The following is a 17357-nucleotide window of genomic DNA, read 5'->3' as shown; positions in this document are numbered from 1 at the left end:
ATAATGTAATCCGGCCCTTGAGGGTATTTTTAATTGCGACAAACAACGATACTGATTAAAATAGACGTTAGATCCAATTACGGTGACAAATCTCATTTGTACTCTCCTCCATTATTTGCTAGACATCCAGAGCTTGATTCAAACCAAAATCGCTGCACAACGTTTTCAGGAAATACTTGTATTACACGCGAGAAACACGAAGACGTGCATTTGTAATGACGCGGAAGCGATGCAATAGTTTTGCACAAATTGAAGCAGGATAGCAGGCCTACACCAACTGTTGAAAAACGTTCACGTGTGATGAAGTCTTGGGTAGGCTATGTTATTCACCTATTCTGATTTTGAAGGAGAATATCCTGTTGGAGATTATGATCGATCGTCTATTGACAGTGATGATCACGATGTGAATGGAGGTGCGTCTTTTCGCGTATACCACGGTGTCCACTAAGCATACCATGCTTATTTCGACCCTCAGCCCAACATAGCTTGGAGGTTGCAGTGGTAATTGTGATAGTGTCCGTAATGGACGTGGTAGACAGCAGGGGTTGTAGATATAGGGCTCTGAAGAACTACAAAGTCACCCGCGATATAGGAACTGATTTGACCAGGATACTTTATTGTAGGCCTTGTGGTTATAGGCACCGAGGTGAAGTTAGTTTGATATTCGGATATTCGACAGATTTTTTTAAAAAAATGTATGCGGCCGGTTTCACCCCGTGTTTGCAGACAATGTACAAACAGATGACCTGTCTACTTGCTCCCAGCCAACCTTAGGGACCGTCTAAAAAGTACCTTCTGAATTACCTTCATAGTCTTTTTTGTCAATAGCTTTGACATCATGTGACCTAGTGACTCCAAACCAATGCAGAATATTTATCCTATATGGGACTCATCAGACACACCTCTTTTTATGGTCACTGTATGCACACTGTATTTTATATGAATATTTTGTAAAAAAATACATTATTTTCTATATGAATGGTCCTCTTTTTTCAATACCTCCCAAGTCATGTGACCTAGTGACTCCAAACCAATGCAGAATAGTTATCCTATATGGGACTCATCGGGCACACCTCTTTTTATGGTCACTGTATGCACACTGTATTTATATGAATATTTTAAAGAAAATACATTATTTCCCATAAGGAATGGTCTCCTTTTTTTCAATACCTCCCAAGCCATGTGACCTAGTGACTCCAAACCAATGCAGAATAGTTATCCTATATGGGACTCATCGGGCACACCTCTTTTTATGGTCACTGTATGCACACTGTATTTATATGAATATTTTAAAGAAAATACATTATTTCCCATAAGGAATGGTCTCCTTTTTTTCAATACCTCCCAAGCCATGTGACCTAGTGACTCCAAACCAATGCAGAATAGTTATCCTATATGGGACTCATCGGGCACACCTCTTTTTATGGTCACTGTATGCACACTGTATTTATATTAATATTTTAAAGAAAATACATCGTTTCCTATAAGGAATGGTCTCCTTTTTTTTTTTTGAATATCTGTCGAATATCCGAATATCAAATATCAAGCTAACTTCACCTCGGTGTTATAGGCTAGTAATAGTTTACTATCGTTGGTATACATCTTAGGTGTTTTCCTGTTAATTTGTTATGTGGGTAATATGACAAAAAATAAATTAAATCTGCTCAAATATGTTCATCCAGTATTTACTGAAAGGTGCCTAATTTGCTTGCCATCCAGTGGCAAATTAGATGGGTAAATTCACAACTTTTGTTTATACTCAAAGATTTTTACATTTACAGTATGACTTTATCTCTGACCACTTTCAAGCAATGGCCTTTTGAAATTTTGATATAAAAATCCAATGGTTGCTTTCTTAACCCTGACGCCTAGTTTGCCAGGTTTAAAACAGTTGAGAGGAAAATATTTTTATTTGGTGTGAAACACACACATAGGCCTACCTGTTTTTATGCTTTTTTGTTTGTTTTTATAATTTGTATTGATATTTATTTAATTATTATTTTATTTATAAGGTAAGGTTGCTAGCACAGGTGTCTAAAAATAGATAAAAAGTCTTGCACTTTTTGTTTGTAGTTTTGTGTTTGAAAATACAGTATTTGAAAAAAAAAAAAACATTGCATTTTAGGAAATAGCCGTTCTTTTTTTGTATTATTCTTTAACACTGACGTGGCCCTCCAACGAGATGACATTGGCAGAAGTGGCCCCCAGCTCATTTGAGTTTGAGACCCCTGCTTTAGAGCTTGATTATAATGCAATTAATTGGTTGTGGCAGAGCAGTGGGAGCATTGCCACAATCGGACGGCCTAGGTTGAATTCCTAAACACCATTCACTTCTATAGACAAAATCTAGGGGGAGTAATGGGTAAGCCTCCAAAGAAGACAGCGTACCCGCGGAGTCTTAAAAGTATTAAAAAGTATTAAATTTCATTTTACTAAATTAAGGCCTTAAAAAGTATTGAATTTCACCTCAAAGTCTGGAAATTTTTCACGGAGGTCTTAATTTTTCAAATGATCAGTAGATTTAGTCTATATCCTCACATAGCGTAAATCACAAGGATTAAAGTTCTCTGTCTTACGACGGATTTCCGTCAATTTGATTTTATAAATGTCATATTTGAGATCGATGCAGATCCGGTGAGAGAAAAAAAAGTAGGGGGGGGGGGGGTCTATCACCTTTTCTTTAACTTTTTTTAAGGCAACTACAAATATTAGGTCCGATGAATACATATGTGTGATGTTTAAAGACCTAATACGTTCTTGAGAACTTTCTGTGTCAGAGATCGCTCAAAAAGATACGTCAGCCATGAGTTTCGCTTTGTTTATGTTGTAGCTACACGCTTGTCTCATTGGCCTGGGGCGGTTGCTTAAAAAAAAAAAAGAACACATCTGGAGGACGGTCTAAAAGTTTTATTATAGTGACACAATCGAGACAGCTGATGAGGTTGCCCAATCGGTTTAACTTTTTTGGATATGCTATTGTGAGCTCTATGTGCGAATTCGGAGGCTGTTCTGCATCAATGTAGACAATTTCTTACTATCGCGAACTCTTGTCAGGGGAGGTCATTCATTTTGGGTGTCACCTATGACTTGAACAGATAGCCTGCTATCATGCCACCCGATGTACTATTATTGTTACAGTTTTTAATCAATGCAACTAACATTATGTGTAAAGCGACGCAATATAAACTGTAGCCTATGCCTCCCGTCTGTTATGACATGTACAACAATGTTTTTCACAGCCTATTTTGCTTAGGCCTTACAGTAGGTTGTGAGCGTATGTTGACAAAAAATAACCATGCAATTAAAATAGTCAACTTAAAACTTTGCTTTTATTAATGTATAGCACAAAACCATAACCAGTAGGCCTACCAGAACCTTGCATATTAGCGTCATGATTTGTGTAGCCTACGTTTATCTATGGCTGACCGTTTTTGCGCTAAGTAGGCTACACATGTTCTTTAGCGCAACACGACCTGTCCCTCACCATATCGCAACCTCTTGTCAACCTTATACAATCTGTTGCTGAAGACAAAAGCGCACTCTCCAGATTGTCGTTATCAGATGCGCAGACCTCCTGCATGAGCACACACAGTATTGCTGCTCATTGGAAAACTGAGTTGTCTGTAAAACTCAAAATTACCATGTTTTCATTAGATGGATGAGGCAACAAATGGAAATATGAACAATATCTAGACTGGTCTGATTCGTTACTTTGATGAGGAAATGTGAAGTCTTGCAAACTTGATTTTATAGATTTTACTTGGTGTTGAATTGCATATTAACAAGAAAAAAATCTCCCCTTTAAACACTTTTGGCCTGAAGTAATTAAATAAGAGTGTAAGTTAAAGCCTTGCTACAATATTGCTGCAGTAGAAAAGAACAGCAATGGCTAATCAGCAATGGTCAGGGATGGTATTGAAATATTGTTTTGTTCATCAGGAAAACTCAATCTCAATCAAGAACACTCTTAATTAGCCTTATTCACATGGCAGCCATTGGCAGCTAAAACGTGGCTACAGGGTACACAAACCATAGGATTGTTATATGCATTCACCTGTAGGTGGCATTAATTATATAACTTAAGAGTACCCTGTAGCCTCGTTTTGGTGTTTATTTGGTGCTTTACTTTTCTGTTTGCATCTTTTTGTACATTAAAAACCAATAGGTCACGACCGCAAAAGGGGTGCTATCTCTAGGCCTATAGGTAGGCTAGATATGAACAACGTATGACTTATGGCCTGAAAAAATAAAAAAGTTTTTTTTTCACTTTAATCCCTGAAATCAACTAGGTTCTATTCCGTGTTAATTTGTCCATGAAGCAGGAAATTCAGTCACGTTACTACCGCGACAAATCTTTGCGTTGCTACTGCACTGCTGTCATGTTCATGTTGGCATGTTCAAACACTTAGTAATTAAAATAGTAATTATTTGAGGTTTAATCTTACCTTTAATATTATTTATTCTATCCAAATGGGTGCGAATGTAGGTATTAAATTTCATCTGAAGTGGTATTAAAAAGGTCTTAAAAAGTCTTAAATTTAGGTCTGACAATTCTGGGGGTATAGCCTGGAAGAGATCCAGGCATCATTCTTATTAAATATAGGCCTGCTCTCTTAGGTTTACTATTTACTAAGTTTACCCAGGTTGTTGGAGGGTATGCTCTTGTAGCTACAGTAGGGAGTTACTGGATTGAGGTGCCTCAATGTCCACGCAATTGGGGAAACCCAAGAATCCCAGCTAATTCCTAATGTGCAAAAGCCTCCAACTGATATCCTTAGGTTTCTATGCTTCAACAAATAAAATAGAACTAAACCTTTAGGTTATAAATCCAGGAGATGGCATGCACACTTTGCATAATAGGCATGCCATGCCAGCCTTTTAGGTTTATTTGGACATACTTCAGTATGTTGCTGGAGAGTCCATTTGATCTTTTGAGTTTCATTCACACATGTGAAATATCAGTAGCCTGGTATTTCAAAGAATCCACAACATACATCACAGGACTATGTCAATGCTGATAGTTCCCAACAGCAAAATATCCCAAGAACAGACCAACAGGTAACATTTTTCTCAACTGTAATTGTTCTGTCTTCATTATGAAAGACTACTGATCCATGGGACAAAAACATCTCCATTATCTATTCTCTGAAGCTTCAATGAAGCTGTTGCCAAGAACAGCACAGCCAACACCTTTTCAATTTTTTCAGATGTGATTTTTCTCTCAGTTACATGTGTTTAAACGTTTACATGTATAACCAGCCAGATACTTGAAAACTGCTTAATTTGATCACCTCATAGCAACAGTGTTCTCATTCACAGGGAAGGTCTTAAATACGTCAATACAGTCAGTCAAGCTTGTTGATCCATGTTAATTTCAAACTAATACATGTTGAGATGAGAAATCATCATGGGCAAAGCATTCATTCACAACCCAAAGGATTCACAATGATGCATCAGCAGTGTAAAAAAAATACACACACAACTGGTAAACAGCATGATGTGAGGAAAGACTGCCCAGGAACGTTTTAAAAAAAATGTTTTATACTCAACGTCAATCATAAGTTCACATTACATATTTACTCCAGTCAATGGATTCCTCTTCAAAAGAGGATACTGTCTTCATTGCACTTTCAGTTCTTAGCTGTACCTAGCTCAGACAGTGTTTTCAGTAATTGGACTTCCAATGTTGCAGACATTTCCCAAAAATGACAATATTAGCACCACACATTTCAACATGTACTTATTTCACAGCATCAAGTCTTCTATGTGACAAAGGTTCAAACATCAACCTTAGAAAATGGTTGATGGGTTGCAAGGATAAGTGTTTCTGATGAATGGATTGCAAAGCAGTGCACATTTTATTACTGAGCAGTACAGTTTGCCTGTAAAGCCAGAGTCCACCTTTTGAACCTCAGGGTTAGTTGCCTGTCCCCAGACTTCCTGAAGGTCTGACTCGTGTCCATGAGATGTCATCATTTGTTTGTAGATGCAAGGATGATGAGGAGACTTTTTTTCACCCGAGAAAAAATTGTGTGCTTTTGGAGCCACCCCTATAACACTGGCACAGATCCCCATAAAAACGTCATCAATGTGGAGCGTAGCATTAAGCGTAAGTGAAGCTTTGTGTATTCGTGAGGCCACATCTCTGGAGACCACATATCCTGCTCCTCCAGTGTAGGCCGGATAAGAGTCCCATGGATACAGATGAGGTGACACATAATATTTGCTGCTCTTAATGCGAACTGGTCCCGTATTATTGAACACCCTGCCCACCCAGAAGTCCCGAGTACCTGCCTGGTGCACTTGCTTAAGATAAGTGACCAGGTTAGGCATATGAATTAACATGTCGTCATCAGCAGACATTAGGAAGTGAGCATGACTACAGTAGGTGTGTGCCCAGTTGATCTGAAGAAGTAGTTTAGTGGTGAGGTTGTAGAAGGAATCGATGAAGCTCTGCTGGATTAAGTCGTGGTACATTTGGTCCTCTCGAAATAACTGACTCTGGATCAGTGCCCTGTCTTTCAGATGTGGATGGACACCTAAAGCAAACAGCACCTTCACAGACACACCCAGTTCACTATCAATATAGCGCTCATTACCCCAGGTCAATCGTATACTTTGACGACGGGCAAAGTTCTGAGGGAAACTCTTGACAAAAAGGAGGAGCAACACATTACTGGACTCACACGTGTTCTTGTGGTTGATCAAATAGTGGTAATTACTGAATTTACGAGCCTCCGCCCTGCTGACAGTGAAGCTACTGTTTCTGAAACTTTGGCCCATGCCGAGGAAGTGGTAAGGATTTACACTTAGATAATCAAATGAGAAGCTGTTCAATTTGTCCCAATAAAGCATGATCCCTGACAACATAAGACCAATGAAGATCACCTGCACAAAGTGGCATCTCTGAGGCCGTCGGAATTTCACAAACATCCTAAGATTTTCCAGCCTATCCGGTCCGGAGGTTTTTCACATTAATTATGTGATGTTTGTGAAGTTCTGAAGTTCTAATTCAGTGGGTTGACTTCATGCTCTCCCCTCCTTGACCCTGAAAGAAAGAAATAATACATAATAATGTAATGTAATAAAGTGAAGTGAAATGTATTATCAAAGGGTTAAATTGGGCAGCAGCCAGGTGTAAAAACAAACAAACACTCGGACCATTATAAATGAAACATTAAAGACAAATACCCGACAGATCACGGGGACAATAATTACAGTATACAATACATTATCATTACCTGAGGAGAGAAAGATGAGCCATTTTTCAAGAAAATAACTTGTGGCTTCATATGTGCAAATATGTAAATACCGTGCATACTAATTGCTGAAAGAATTTGGAATTTTTAGTCCTATGTGCAGTGGATGGTCAATGCAGATGAGAATGGCCTGGGCCTTCTGGTCATATACTATATTGCCAAAAGTATTGACTTACCTGCCTTGACTCGCATATGAACTTAAGTGACATCCCATTCTTAATCCATAGGGTTTAATATGATGTTGGTGTGCTCTCAATCATAATTACAGTTGTGATAACAATTTTATTCACCACGAGAATATGTTTCACCCCTCAGTTTCTGTACATTGCATGTACATTTGCGATAATATCAAAATATGATCTAATACGATTTTCTAACCGCAAAGACTGCGATAGATTACACTCACTGTAGCCTGTCGTAAGTAAGTAAGTATAAGTATACTCTTTTGATCCCTTTGAGGGAAATTTGGTCTCTGCATTTATCCCAATCCGTGAATTAGTAAAACACACTCAGCACACAGTGAACACACAGCGAGGTGAAGCACACACTAATCCCGGCGCAGTGATACAACAGCGGCGCTCTGGGAACAGTCAGGGGTTAGGTGCCTTGCTCAAGGGCACTTCAGCCGTTCCTACTGGTCGGGGTTCGAACCGGCAACCCTCCGGTTACAAGTCCGAAGCACTAACCAGTAGGCCACGGCTGTCGTCTCTTTACTCACTGGAATCAACATGGATACCGAGGCTGTCACATTGGCCCGTTGTTTTACCTTGAAAGTTGAATTTACTCAATGGAAACAGTAGGAAGTTAGTCATCTTATGGTTAACATTAAAATGGAAGCATTTTAAACTATAATTAGGCTCCAAATGTTCAAAATGTGTACGTTTAAAAAGGCTAATTGGGATAGTAGTTTTTTTCACTCGGAATGTGAAATATGTACACAGTCATGTACCTTTGCCATTTTTTGGATTTTCTGTTTTTTTTACTCGAAATGTATGCAGTGTTGGGTCAGATCCATTACTGAGTACAGACTACATGCCCATTTTTGTAATCAGTAACGTAATCCATTGGATTACAACAATAATATGAATAATCTGAATACTTTTGGATTACTTCAAAAAAAAATAAAAACTCAAAATTAAATACATTAAATAAAAAAAGACATTCAATCAAGATCATTTTAATGCTACACTGAATAGCATGTCTGCACGCCCAGAATGCCTTCTGTTGCATTATGTAATGTTATTCTCACAGGTAAGGAGCATGACCCTTTTTGTCTGTTTCAGACAAAGTGATAGAGAAAAAAGTGTATTGAAAAGGCCCTTGGCTCTGTGTGTGTTTGCGTGTGTGTGTTGGGGTGCAAGATGGCCTACTTGATAGGTAAAATACTGACATTGTGTCTTCTACATTCCATGTCCATTTACTCCAATGGGTCTATCTTAATTTTCCGACTATTAACTACACTGCATATTGACTGCATGATGTAAAGCTGAAGGAATTTATTTTCTGTTCATTGTTTTTTGTGAGAGTGTTTCTACTTATCTCAGTAAGGAAAATAAATCAAGAGCCTATGTTGAGTACAAATATGTCTTCTGAAGGCTTAAACAGAGCCCAGCCAAAAACTCCAATAAAATTTGTATCAACTTTGAGGGACAGCTATGACCATGCAGGATTATCCAGACCAAACGTGACGATTTTGCTACATATTATTCCTATTTATATACCAGCATGCAAAATTTGAGCCTCCTACATGGTTTAGTTCTTGCGCTGTGGGCTTGTGAACTTTGACAAAAAAAGAGCCCGAATAAAATCGACACCCCCCTCCCCCTGTAAAACTGGCTGTATCTTGGAAAGTATTGATCTTACATAAGAGTAATTTTACAGTGTGACTCCTGGGTAACATAGGTACACCTGGTAATTTTTTCAGACTTTTTTGAGACCTAAGTGCGTGGGCCCTGGTTGAATTGACGTGGAATGACCCATAAGTAAGGTTAACAAACTAATTTTACAGTGTAGCACAAACTTCAGCAATTCAAGTATAGTTTACTTGCTTGTTTTCAAAATTAAGTAACACTCATTTTACGCAAGTTATCGTCGCAAAAGACAAAAACTGAATTGTGGAAATGTGGAAATGTAATTTGTAAAATTTGTAAAATGTAATTTGTTACTGTTTTAAGTTATAAGTTGTGTGTTTGATGCAATCATATCTGACATACAAGCTTCATTGTTAAACACTACACTTAAATTATGTATATGAATTTCTTCGAATTTCATTGAATTTCAATTCTACTTCCTTTAATTGGGGGCCAAGCAGCGAAGCTGCGAGGCAACCATTGTGTTTGTTAGTTTTCTTCTTATTATTCCTCTGCCATTGAAGTCAATGGCAGCCCATAGAACCGTCTGGTGAAAAGTTGTGAAATTTGGCACACCGATTTGGGACAGTCCCATGATTCATTTCACCAAGTTTCATGTTGGCACCTCAAGCGCTCTAGCGCCACCAACAGGCCAAAGTTGGACTTGCGTTCACGCACGTAACTTCTGACCCGTTGACCCAATTTTCAAAAATGAGGTATTGTTGGATTCCTTGGACCAAGCCGAGTTCAACGCACCCTATGACGTCATGTTCCGCCATGATGGATTTTCCGCCATATTGGATTTTAGTGAAAGTGAAACTAAAACTTCACAGGTCACAAATTTGGTCTGATCGTCACCAAACTTGACACACATGATCTTCAGACCAAGCCTCACAAAAGTTGTGGTGTTTTGTCTTCGGAACTATAACCGTTCATCCGAAATATCCAATCGAAATTTGCGGCGAAGCCGCCAAACAGGAAGTGAGCTCATATCTCAGCAACCCATTCATCTATCATAACCAAACTTAGGACATGGACTCAGGACCCAATCAGGGGGACGCTCAAGAAATCTGGTGACCTTTGACCTCTAGGGGGCGCTGTAATTAAGAAACATGCCTTTTGGCCTGTTGCTGCAGTTGTGCTTAAAATTAAAACGCACTATTGGTGTCTGGTAATACTGTTGGAGGTCCTTAAGCCGACCCAAGCCAACTTGTGATGTCATCGTAATTGATTCGGCCGCCATATTGGATTTAATCAAAAACACGTACAAGTTTTCGCAGGTCACAAATTTCAGCGGATCCTCACCAAAATTGGCAGAGACCATCTTCAGACCATGCCTTATCAGTGCATTGCTTTCTGGAACAATTGACAGAAGCATTCGGCTGTAACAGCCAATCGAAATTTGCGGCGAAGCCGCCAAACAGGAAGTGAGGTCATATCTCAGCAACCCTTGCATGTATCAAAGCCAAACTGGGTACATGGACTCAGGACCAAATCAGGGGGACACTCAAAAAAATCTGGTGACCTTTGACCTCTAGGGGGCGCTGTAATTAAGAAACATGCCTTTTGGCCTGTAGCTGCTGTTGTGTTTGGAATTAAAATGTACTAGTGGTGTCTGGTAATACTGTTGGAGGTCCTTAGGCCGACCCAGGCCAACTTGTGATGTCATCGTAATTGATTCGGCCGCCATATTGGATTTAATCAAAAACACGTACAAGTTTTCGCAGGTCACAAATTTCAGTGGATCCTCACCAAAATTGGCAGAGACCATCTTTAGACCATGCCTTATCAGTGCATCGCTTTTTGGAACGATTGACAGTAGCATTCGGCTGTAACAGCCAATCGAAATTTGCGGCGAAGCCGCCAAACAGGAAGTGAGCTCATAGCTCAGCAACCCTGCCATGTATCATAACCAAACTTACTACATAGGTTCAGAACCCCATTAGGAAGACGCTCAAAAAATATGTTGACCTTTGACCTGTAGGGGGTGCTGCAATTAGCAATATTGCATTTTGATCTGTAGTTGCGATGTGTTTTAACGATCTTTTATTTTTGGATGTGAAACTGATGACAACATGTTCCATCCAGTTCATTCTAATGAGCGCGTGGTAGGGCGAGGCGGGGCGGGACGGGGTGGGACGGGCAGGGGTGATTAGGTGGGGGGGCTGGCTGGCGGAGGCGGTGGCAATACTCAGCCCTGTTTCAGCCATACAAAATCAGTTATGTTTGATGTGACACTTGTTGAAAGTGTTGATTATCTTGTTGCCGTGGCTACTCCGGCCTATTCTGCTTGGCCCCCTCATTGCTGCTTGCAGCTATATTTCAAATTCGAATTGTAATTTTACATCCTGTTTTTGACCTCAATTCAAATTCAATTCAAATTCAAGAATTGAATTGGAATTTAGGAGTCATTCTTAATTTAATTCTGAATTTTGCACAAGCCTGTTAGTTAATCTAAGATTAAGATCTAAGTTATGCAAGTGAACACACATACACGCACAGACAGATGAAATTCATTCATTACAACACCCTCCCTTTCATATCATGGACAAGAGTACCAATAATTGGGTCATCCTGTTTCTGACCATTTGGCAAGAACAAAGTAAAAATATAGCTGCAAGTAGCAATGAGGGGGCCAAGCAGAATAGGCCGGAGTAGCCAGGGCGACAAGATAGAACTCAGCAGACACCCGCGATCAACACTTTCAACAAGTGTCACATCAAAACATAGCTGATTTTGTAGGGCTAAAACAGGGCTGAGTATTGCCACCGCCTCCGCCAGCCAGCACCCCCCACCTAATCACCCCTGCCCATCCCACCCCGTCCTGCCCGCCCCGCCCTTGCACGCACGCACGCATTAGAATGAACTGGATGGAACATGTTGTCATCAGTTACACATCAAAAAATAAAAGATCAATAAAACACAACAACTACAGATCAAAATGCAATATTGCTAATTGCAGCACCCCCTACAGGTCAAAGGTCACCAACGTCCTCCTAATGGGGTCATGAATCCATGTAGTAAGTTTGGTTATGATACATGGCAGGGTTGCTGAGATATGAGCTCACTTCCTGTTTGGCGGCTTCGCCACCAATTTTGATTGGCTGTCACGGGCGAATGCTTTTGTCAATTGTTCCAGAAAGCAATATATTGATAGGTTTGGTCTGAAGATGGTCTCTGCCCATTTTGGTGAGGATCCGCTGAAATTTGCGACCTGCGAAAACTTGTACGTGTTTTTGATTAAATCCAATATGGCGGCCGAATCAATTACGATGACATCACAAGTTGGCTTGGGTCGGCCTAAGACCCTCCAACAGTATTACCAGACACCACTAGTGCATTTTAATTCTAAGCACAGCAGCTACAGGCCAAAAGGCATGTTTTTTAATCACAGCGCCCCCTAAAGGTCAAAGGTCACCAGATTTCTTGAGCGTCTTCCTGATTGGGTCCTGAGTGCATGCACCAAGTTTAGCTTTGATACATGCAAGGGTTACTGAGATATGAGCTCACTTCCTGTTTGGCGGCTTTGCCGCAAGTTTCGATTGGCTGTTACAGCCGAATGCTACTGTCAATTGTTCCAAAAAGCAATGCACTGATAAGGCATCGTCTGAAGATGGTCTCTGCCAATTTTGGTGAGGATCCGCTGAAATTTGTGACCTGCGAAAACTTGTACGTGTTTTTGATTAAATCCAATATGGCGGCCGAATCAATTACGATGACATCACAAGTTGACTTGGGTCGCCCTAAGGACCTCCAACAGTATTACCAGACACCACTAGTGCATTTTAATTCTAACCACAACTGCAGCTACAGTCGAAAAGGCATGTTTCTTAATTACAGCGCCCCCTAGAGGTCAAAGGTCACCAGATTTCTTGAGCATCCCCCTGATTGGGTCCTGAGTCCATGCACTAAGTTTGGTTATGATAGATGAATGGGTTACTGAGATATGAGCTGACTTCCTGTTTGGCGGCTTCGCCGCATATTTCGATTGGCTGTTACGGGCAAACGGTTTGAGTTCCGAAGACGAAAAGGGATAACTTTTGTGCGGCTTGGTCTGAAGAGCATGTGTGTCAAGTTTGGTGATGATCGGACAAAATTTGTGACCTGTGAAGTTTTAGTTTCACTTTCACTAAAATCCAATATGGCGGAAAATCCATCATGGCGGAAAATGACGTCATAGGGTGCGTTGAACTCGGCTTGGTCCAAGGATTCCAACGATACCTGATTTTTGACAATCGGGTCAACAGGTCAGAAGTTACGTGCGTGAACGCAAGTCCAACTTTGGCCTGTTGGTGGCGCTACAGCGCTTAAGTTGCCGACATGAAACTGGGTGACATTAATCATGGGACTCAGCCTAATTAGTGTGCCAAATTTCACAACTTTTCACCAGACGGTTCTATGGGCTGCCATAGACTTCAATGGCAGAGGAATAATAATAAGAAACAGTAGAAACACAATGGGTGCCTTCGCAGCTTCGCTGCTTGGCCCCCAATGAATTACAAGCTAGAGCCATTTCATTTCTATTTTTAGCAGAAAGTTTAGTCTTTCTGTTTTAAACTACACAAAAGTGGTAGGCCTACATTCAGCTGCCAGAATGTCAAACTCCCTCCAGGTCTGACCTATCAATACCTCGGTTAAGTCAGATTTAATTATGTTCAACTAAACATTTGTTTGCAGAAAGTTGACCGTTTAAGGCAGTGGTCCCCAAACTTTTTCTTCCAAGGGCCAGCTCACTATGCCTGGCTCTAAGAGGGGGCCAGAGACTTGGAGTATATCAGTAACCATAAATAGCTTAGTGCTGTGAACACAGCAGTCTACCTTAGTTGAATATTCCATTACATTTAGGCTAATCATAGGCTATTGCAATTTAATACCATTGTTAGCTGTGTTTATATACCATATCAGTGTAAAATGTAGCTCAAATGAAATTATACTAATAAAAAAGACTTCAGAATTCCAAAAAGTATTAGCAGGGAGTCCCAAAAGTATATTTTATTAAAAATGTGTGAACTCTGAACTCTGTGTCTTTGTTAAGACTCGCCATAGAGAATGAATGGCGGAAATTACAGAGGTTATAGTTTAACGATGTCGTACTCCCGTGCGGGCCGGATGCTATATATACCGGGTATTTCCCAGAATTGGGGCTTATTTCTGTCCACAGTGTGTAATTCTATTAAAAACACATAAAATCCAATAATGTTTAGCATCACTAATTAGTATAAAGAAAAACAAGCCTAGACTTTTTTAATGGTTGCTCCTACTCATGATTTAGACACATTTTATTGGTGTTTTATGGTACAATATCAGTGTTTTGGTGTTGTCCGCAACCAGAGTTTTCACATATTGTGCCATATCTCAAACATTATTTATCAAAAATGTATTTAAAAAATCATGCATATGAATTAAATGTTATCTGAACTAATGAACTGCATGCACACATTATGCATATATATGCATTTCCTGCTTTATTTTGCTTAATGTTTACCTGTCCCATGGTTTAGCCGTCATTATGGTGGTGGTTACTAGTGAGGTCCCCTCCTAATATCACAGTGGAATACATGGGTGTCAAGCAGAAAGATTGATGCCTTGATGTCCAGAAACATAAGAAAATCTACTCTTTATCCCTCGTTTTGGGCATGTACACTTATTATGTGTCATTACCATACGCATTGTATTTCTGTATTTTTGAATATTCATGAAATTTTAAAATGACTTTAATAGTTTAAATGGTGTACATTACATGTAGAAAGCTAGCTACACTTGCATGGTGATCATTTTTGCTTCTCAGGGTAGTTTTTTCGGTATAAATGTCATCACCAACACAGTCATTACCAGCACATTATAGCTTGAAATGTAGTGGTAATGACGACTGTGTTGGTGATGACATTTTCGCAGATACATTTAAAGTACTCTTTTTAAAAGAAATAACTTTTTTTGCACAGTCAGTTCAACTTGGGTTTCTAAATTATAAACATTTAATTGCAATAGATTACGATCAGTGATTTGTCATCACCGCAACAAATGTCATTACCAGAACTGCAATGTCATCACCATCATCATGCATATTTTTGCCAATAGATTATGTATAAATTACAATAAATGACATTAATTAGATATTTTTGACAATGTTGGACAGTCTAAATTGCCACTGGATGAAAACAGATATGATAAGATGATTTCAAATAAATGAAATTCCAAGCCAGGGTCGAGTGAAAAAATAAAAATAATAAGATACTTAAACGACTATAATTCATGTTGTAAGTAAAATTCAACAATTCTAATAAGTTCAATATAAAATAGACTTCATGTGGTTCTCAAATGGGGGTACGTGAAGGCACTCTAGGGGTACGTGAGATTTTAAAATATACATATATTTAAAAATACTTTAAAAACAATTATTTAATACATATTTCAGGATGAATTTTATATTTTAGTAGGCTATTCAATTTCATTATCCTAAAAACCCAGAGTCCCCCCCCCCCCCCATAACAGGATGGTTTGACCCAACCTGTCACATGCCACCCGCCATTACCTGTCAATCACTGTCAAAACTCAAACGATGGAGTTGTGGTTGAACCGTAGCGGTGAAAGCGCTCTTGCGTTCTTGTGAAAACGCGGAGGGACATGTGGCAAAGAAGGCCAAACCAGAGCCGGCAAAATTACTGCTGTATCTTGTTTTATTGCTCTGTTTTAAGTCTTTCTTTCTCAACTAAAAATGCTTTGCGCTGGTAAGGGGTTACTTGGCTGAAAAAATATTTTACAGGGGGTACATCACTGAAAAAAGGTTGAGAACCACTGTATTAGATGATGTGATGGTAATGACATTTACCTGAAAAATAAAATATATATTGTGGTCTCAACCAAGCTTACTCCTATCAAAATGACAGAAAATTTGATGCATACCAATTGGTCAAATTTGGTTCAAAATTTCAGTAAACCAAATAGCCCGAAATCTGAGAAATACCCTACCACGGACATGTTTTGGGGGGCCACCCAAAATGAGGTGGTGGGTCGTATCCGGCCCACGAACTGTAGTTCAGGGACCACTGGTTTAAGGTATTAACTGTTTGTTTTATCAGAGGCTTTGTCATATTTTTAGTCTGGATTTCTTAACAGTGTTCATTTTCCTTAAGGATGAAAACTATTTTTTGCATGATGTTAGAGCGCCATGTATTGAGATAGGTGGCCTTTTATTTCCCCTTGAATTTCCCTTTGGGGATCAATAAAGTATCTATCTATCTATCTATCTATCTATCTAGGTTTTTCACCCTTGCTCTTCAAACAGTCTGAGACCGCCATAGGCCCGGCCATAGCTAAGGACACAATTATCTGAAGGGGGGGGGGGGGCATCTTAGCCCATGTGAGCTGTTTTGGCAGGAAAATAGGCCAATAATGATCAATAATTCATGATTCAATTTACAGCTGCTTTATCAGACTGCAGCATTTTGACAGGTGGCCTGACCGCCAAAGACTAATCGTCTTGACACATATGCCGCTTCGTTATTTCCTATGATCCTAGGCTAGGACTAGTTTGTTGCAAAGTTGCATAATGTGATAATGTGATTGTGATTGCAATAGCCTATTGTTCTAGTTCGCCTACAGTTTATGAAAAGGCTCTACTGCAGTTATGTTGAATCGTCCAATTGAGTGAATATAGTCTTCAGGCAAAGCTTTGAACAAACTGGTTTTCAGTTTCCGCACAGGAAATGGTAGTCTACAAACTTAATTTTGCCTACGGTCAAACACTGGAAAATCCACCCCCACATATAATAAAATGATATTTGTGTCATTGGAGAGTTGCATAGCCTAGCCCATATGTAAAAAAAAAATAGCTTATTAACTTACCACGTCTGAATTGTCGTTCAAGAGTCTAAAATCCAGCGCGTAGCATTAGGTGCGTGCGACTGGAGGAAGTGCCTCCCCCCTCCCACCTTCGTGTTGCTTCAGCAGATTTCCCTGAAATTTGTATGCTGTTGAGTTAATGGGCTATTGTTTGTCAATGACTCACGCGAAATTTGTACGGAAGCGCACTGCATTCACATAATTAAAAAAATATATCACGTTAGGTCTATTAGATTAGATTAGATTACATTAGATTAGATTAAACTGTATTGTCATTTAGCAGGTACAATGAAATGCAGTTGACATCCAACCAGAACTGCAAAGAAGCATTAAATACCAAGTGCAGGTAGAGTAGGGTAGACTGAGTACAGTTGAGACATGTGTACAGTTGAGACACCTTAAATAT

The 17357-nt window shown here is 39.5% G+C and overlaps 1 protein-coding gene across 2 annotated transcripts; it reads right to left on the bottom strand.

Annotated features, from left to right (window-relative positions):
- Nucleotides 1-5519: 5519 nt before the first annotated feature.
- Nucleotides 5520-17061, bottom strand: b3gnt5b (UDP-GlcNAc:betaGal beta-1,3-N-acetylglucosaminyltransferase 5b). Of its 2 annotated transcripts, XM_076293646.1 has the most exons (3): nt 16955-17054; nt 14595-14647; nt 5520-7048 (listed from the first exon to the last, which is right to left on the bottom strand). In XM_076293646.1, exon 3 carries the CDS (start codon nt 6931-6933, stop codon nt 5791-5793), a length of 1143 nt encoding a protein of 380 aa, XP_076149761.1. In that variant the 5' UTR covers nt 6934-7048; nt 14595-14647; nt 16955-17054; the 3' UTR covers nt 5520-5790. The 2 variants fall into 2 exon arrangements, with proteins under 2 accessions (XP_076149761.1, XP_076149760.1); XM_076293645.1 differs by lacking the exon at nt 14595-14647 and having other exon boundaries at nt 16955-17061.
- Nucleotides 17062-17357: the final 296 nt, after the last annotated feature.

Source organism: Alosa pseudoharengus, unplaced genomic scaffold (genome assembly GCF_046254945.1).
Source record: "Alosa pseudoharengus isolate Yale_2024_CS ecotype anadromous, Long Island Sound unplaced genomic scaffold, YU_APseudo_1.1 YU_APseudo_1.1_scf_2, whole genome shotgun sequence".
NCBI classification, from domain to species: Eukaryota; Metazoa; Chordata; class Actinopteri; order Clupeiformes; family Clupeidae; genus Alosa; species Alosa pseudoharengus.
Note: the sequence above shows the minus strand (reverse complement) of the source record. Positions and strands in the feature narration are given on the sequence as shown.

Coding starts and splice junctions, on each gene's coding strand:
- b3gnt5b (XM_076293645.1), bottom strand. CDS start 6,933: ATGTTTGTGAAATTCCGACGGCCTCAGAGATGCCACTTTGTGCAGGTG.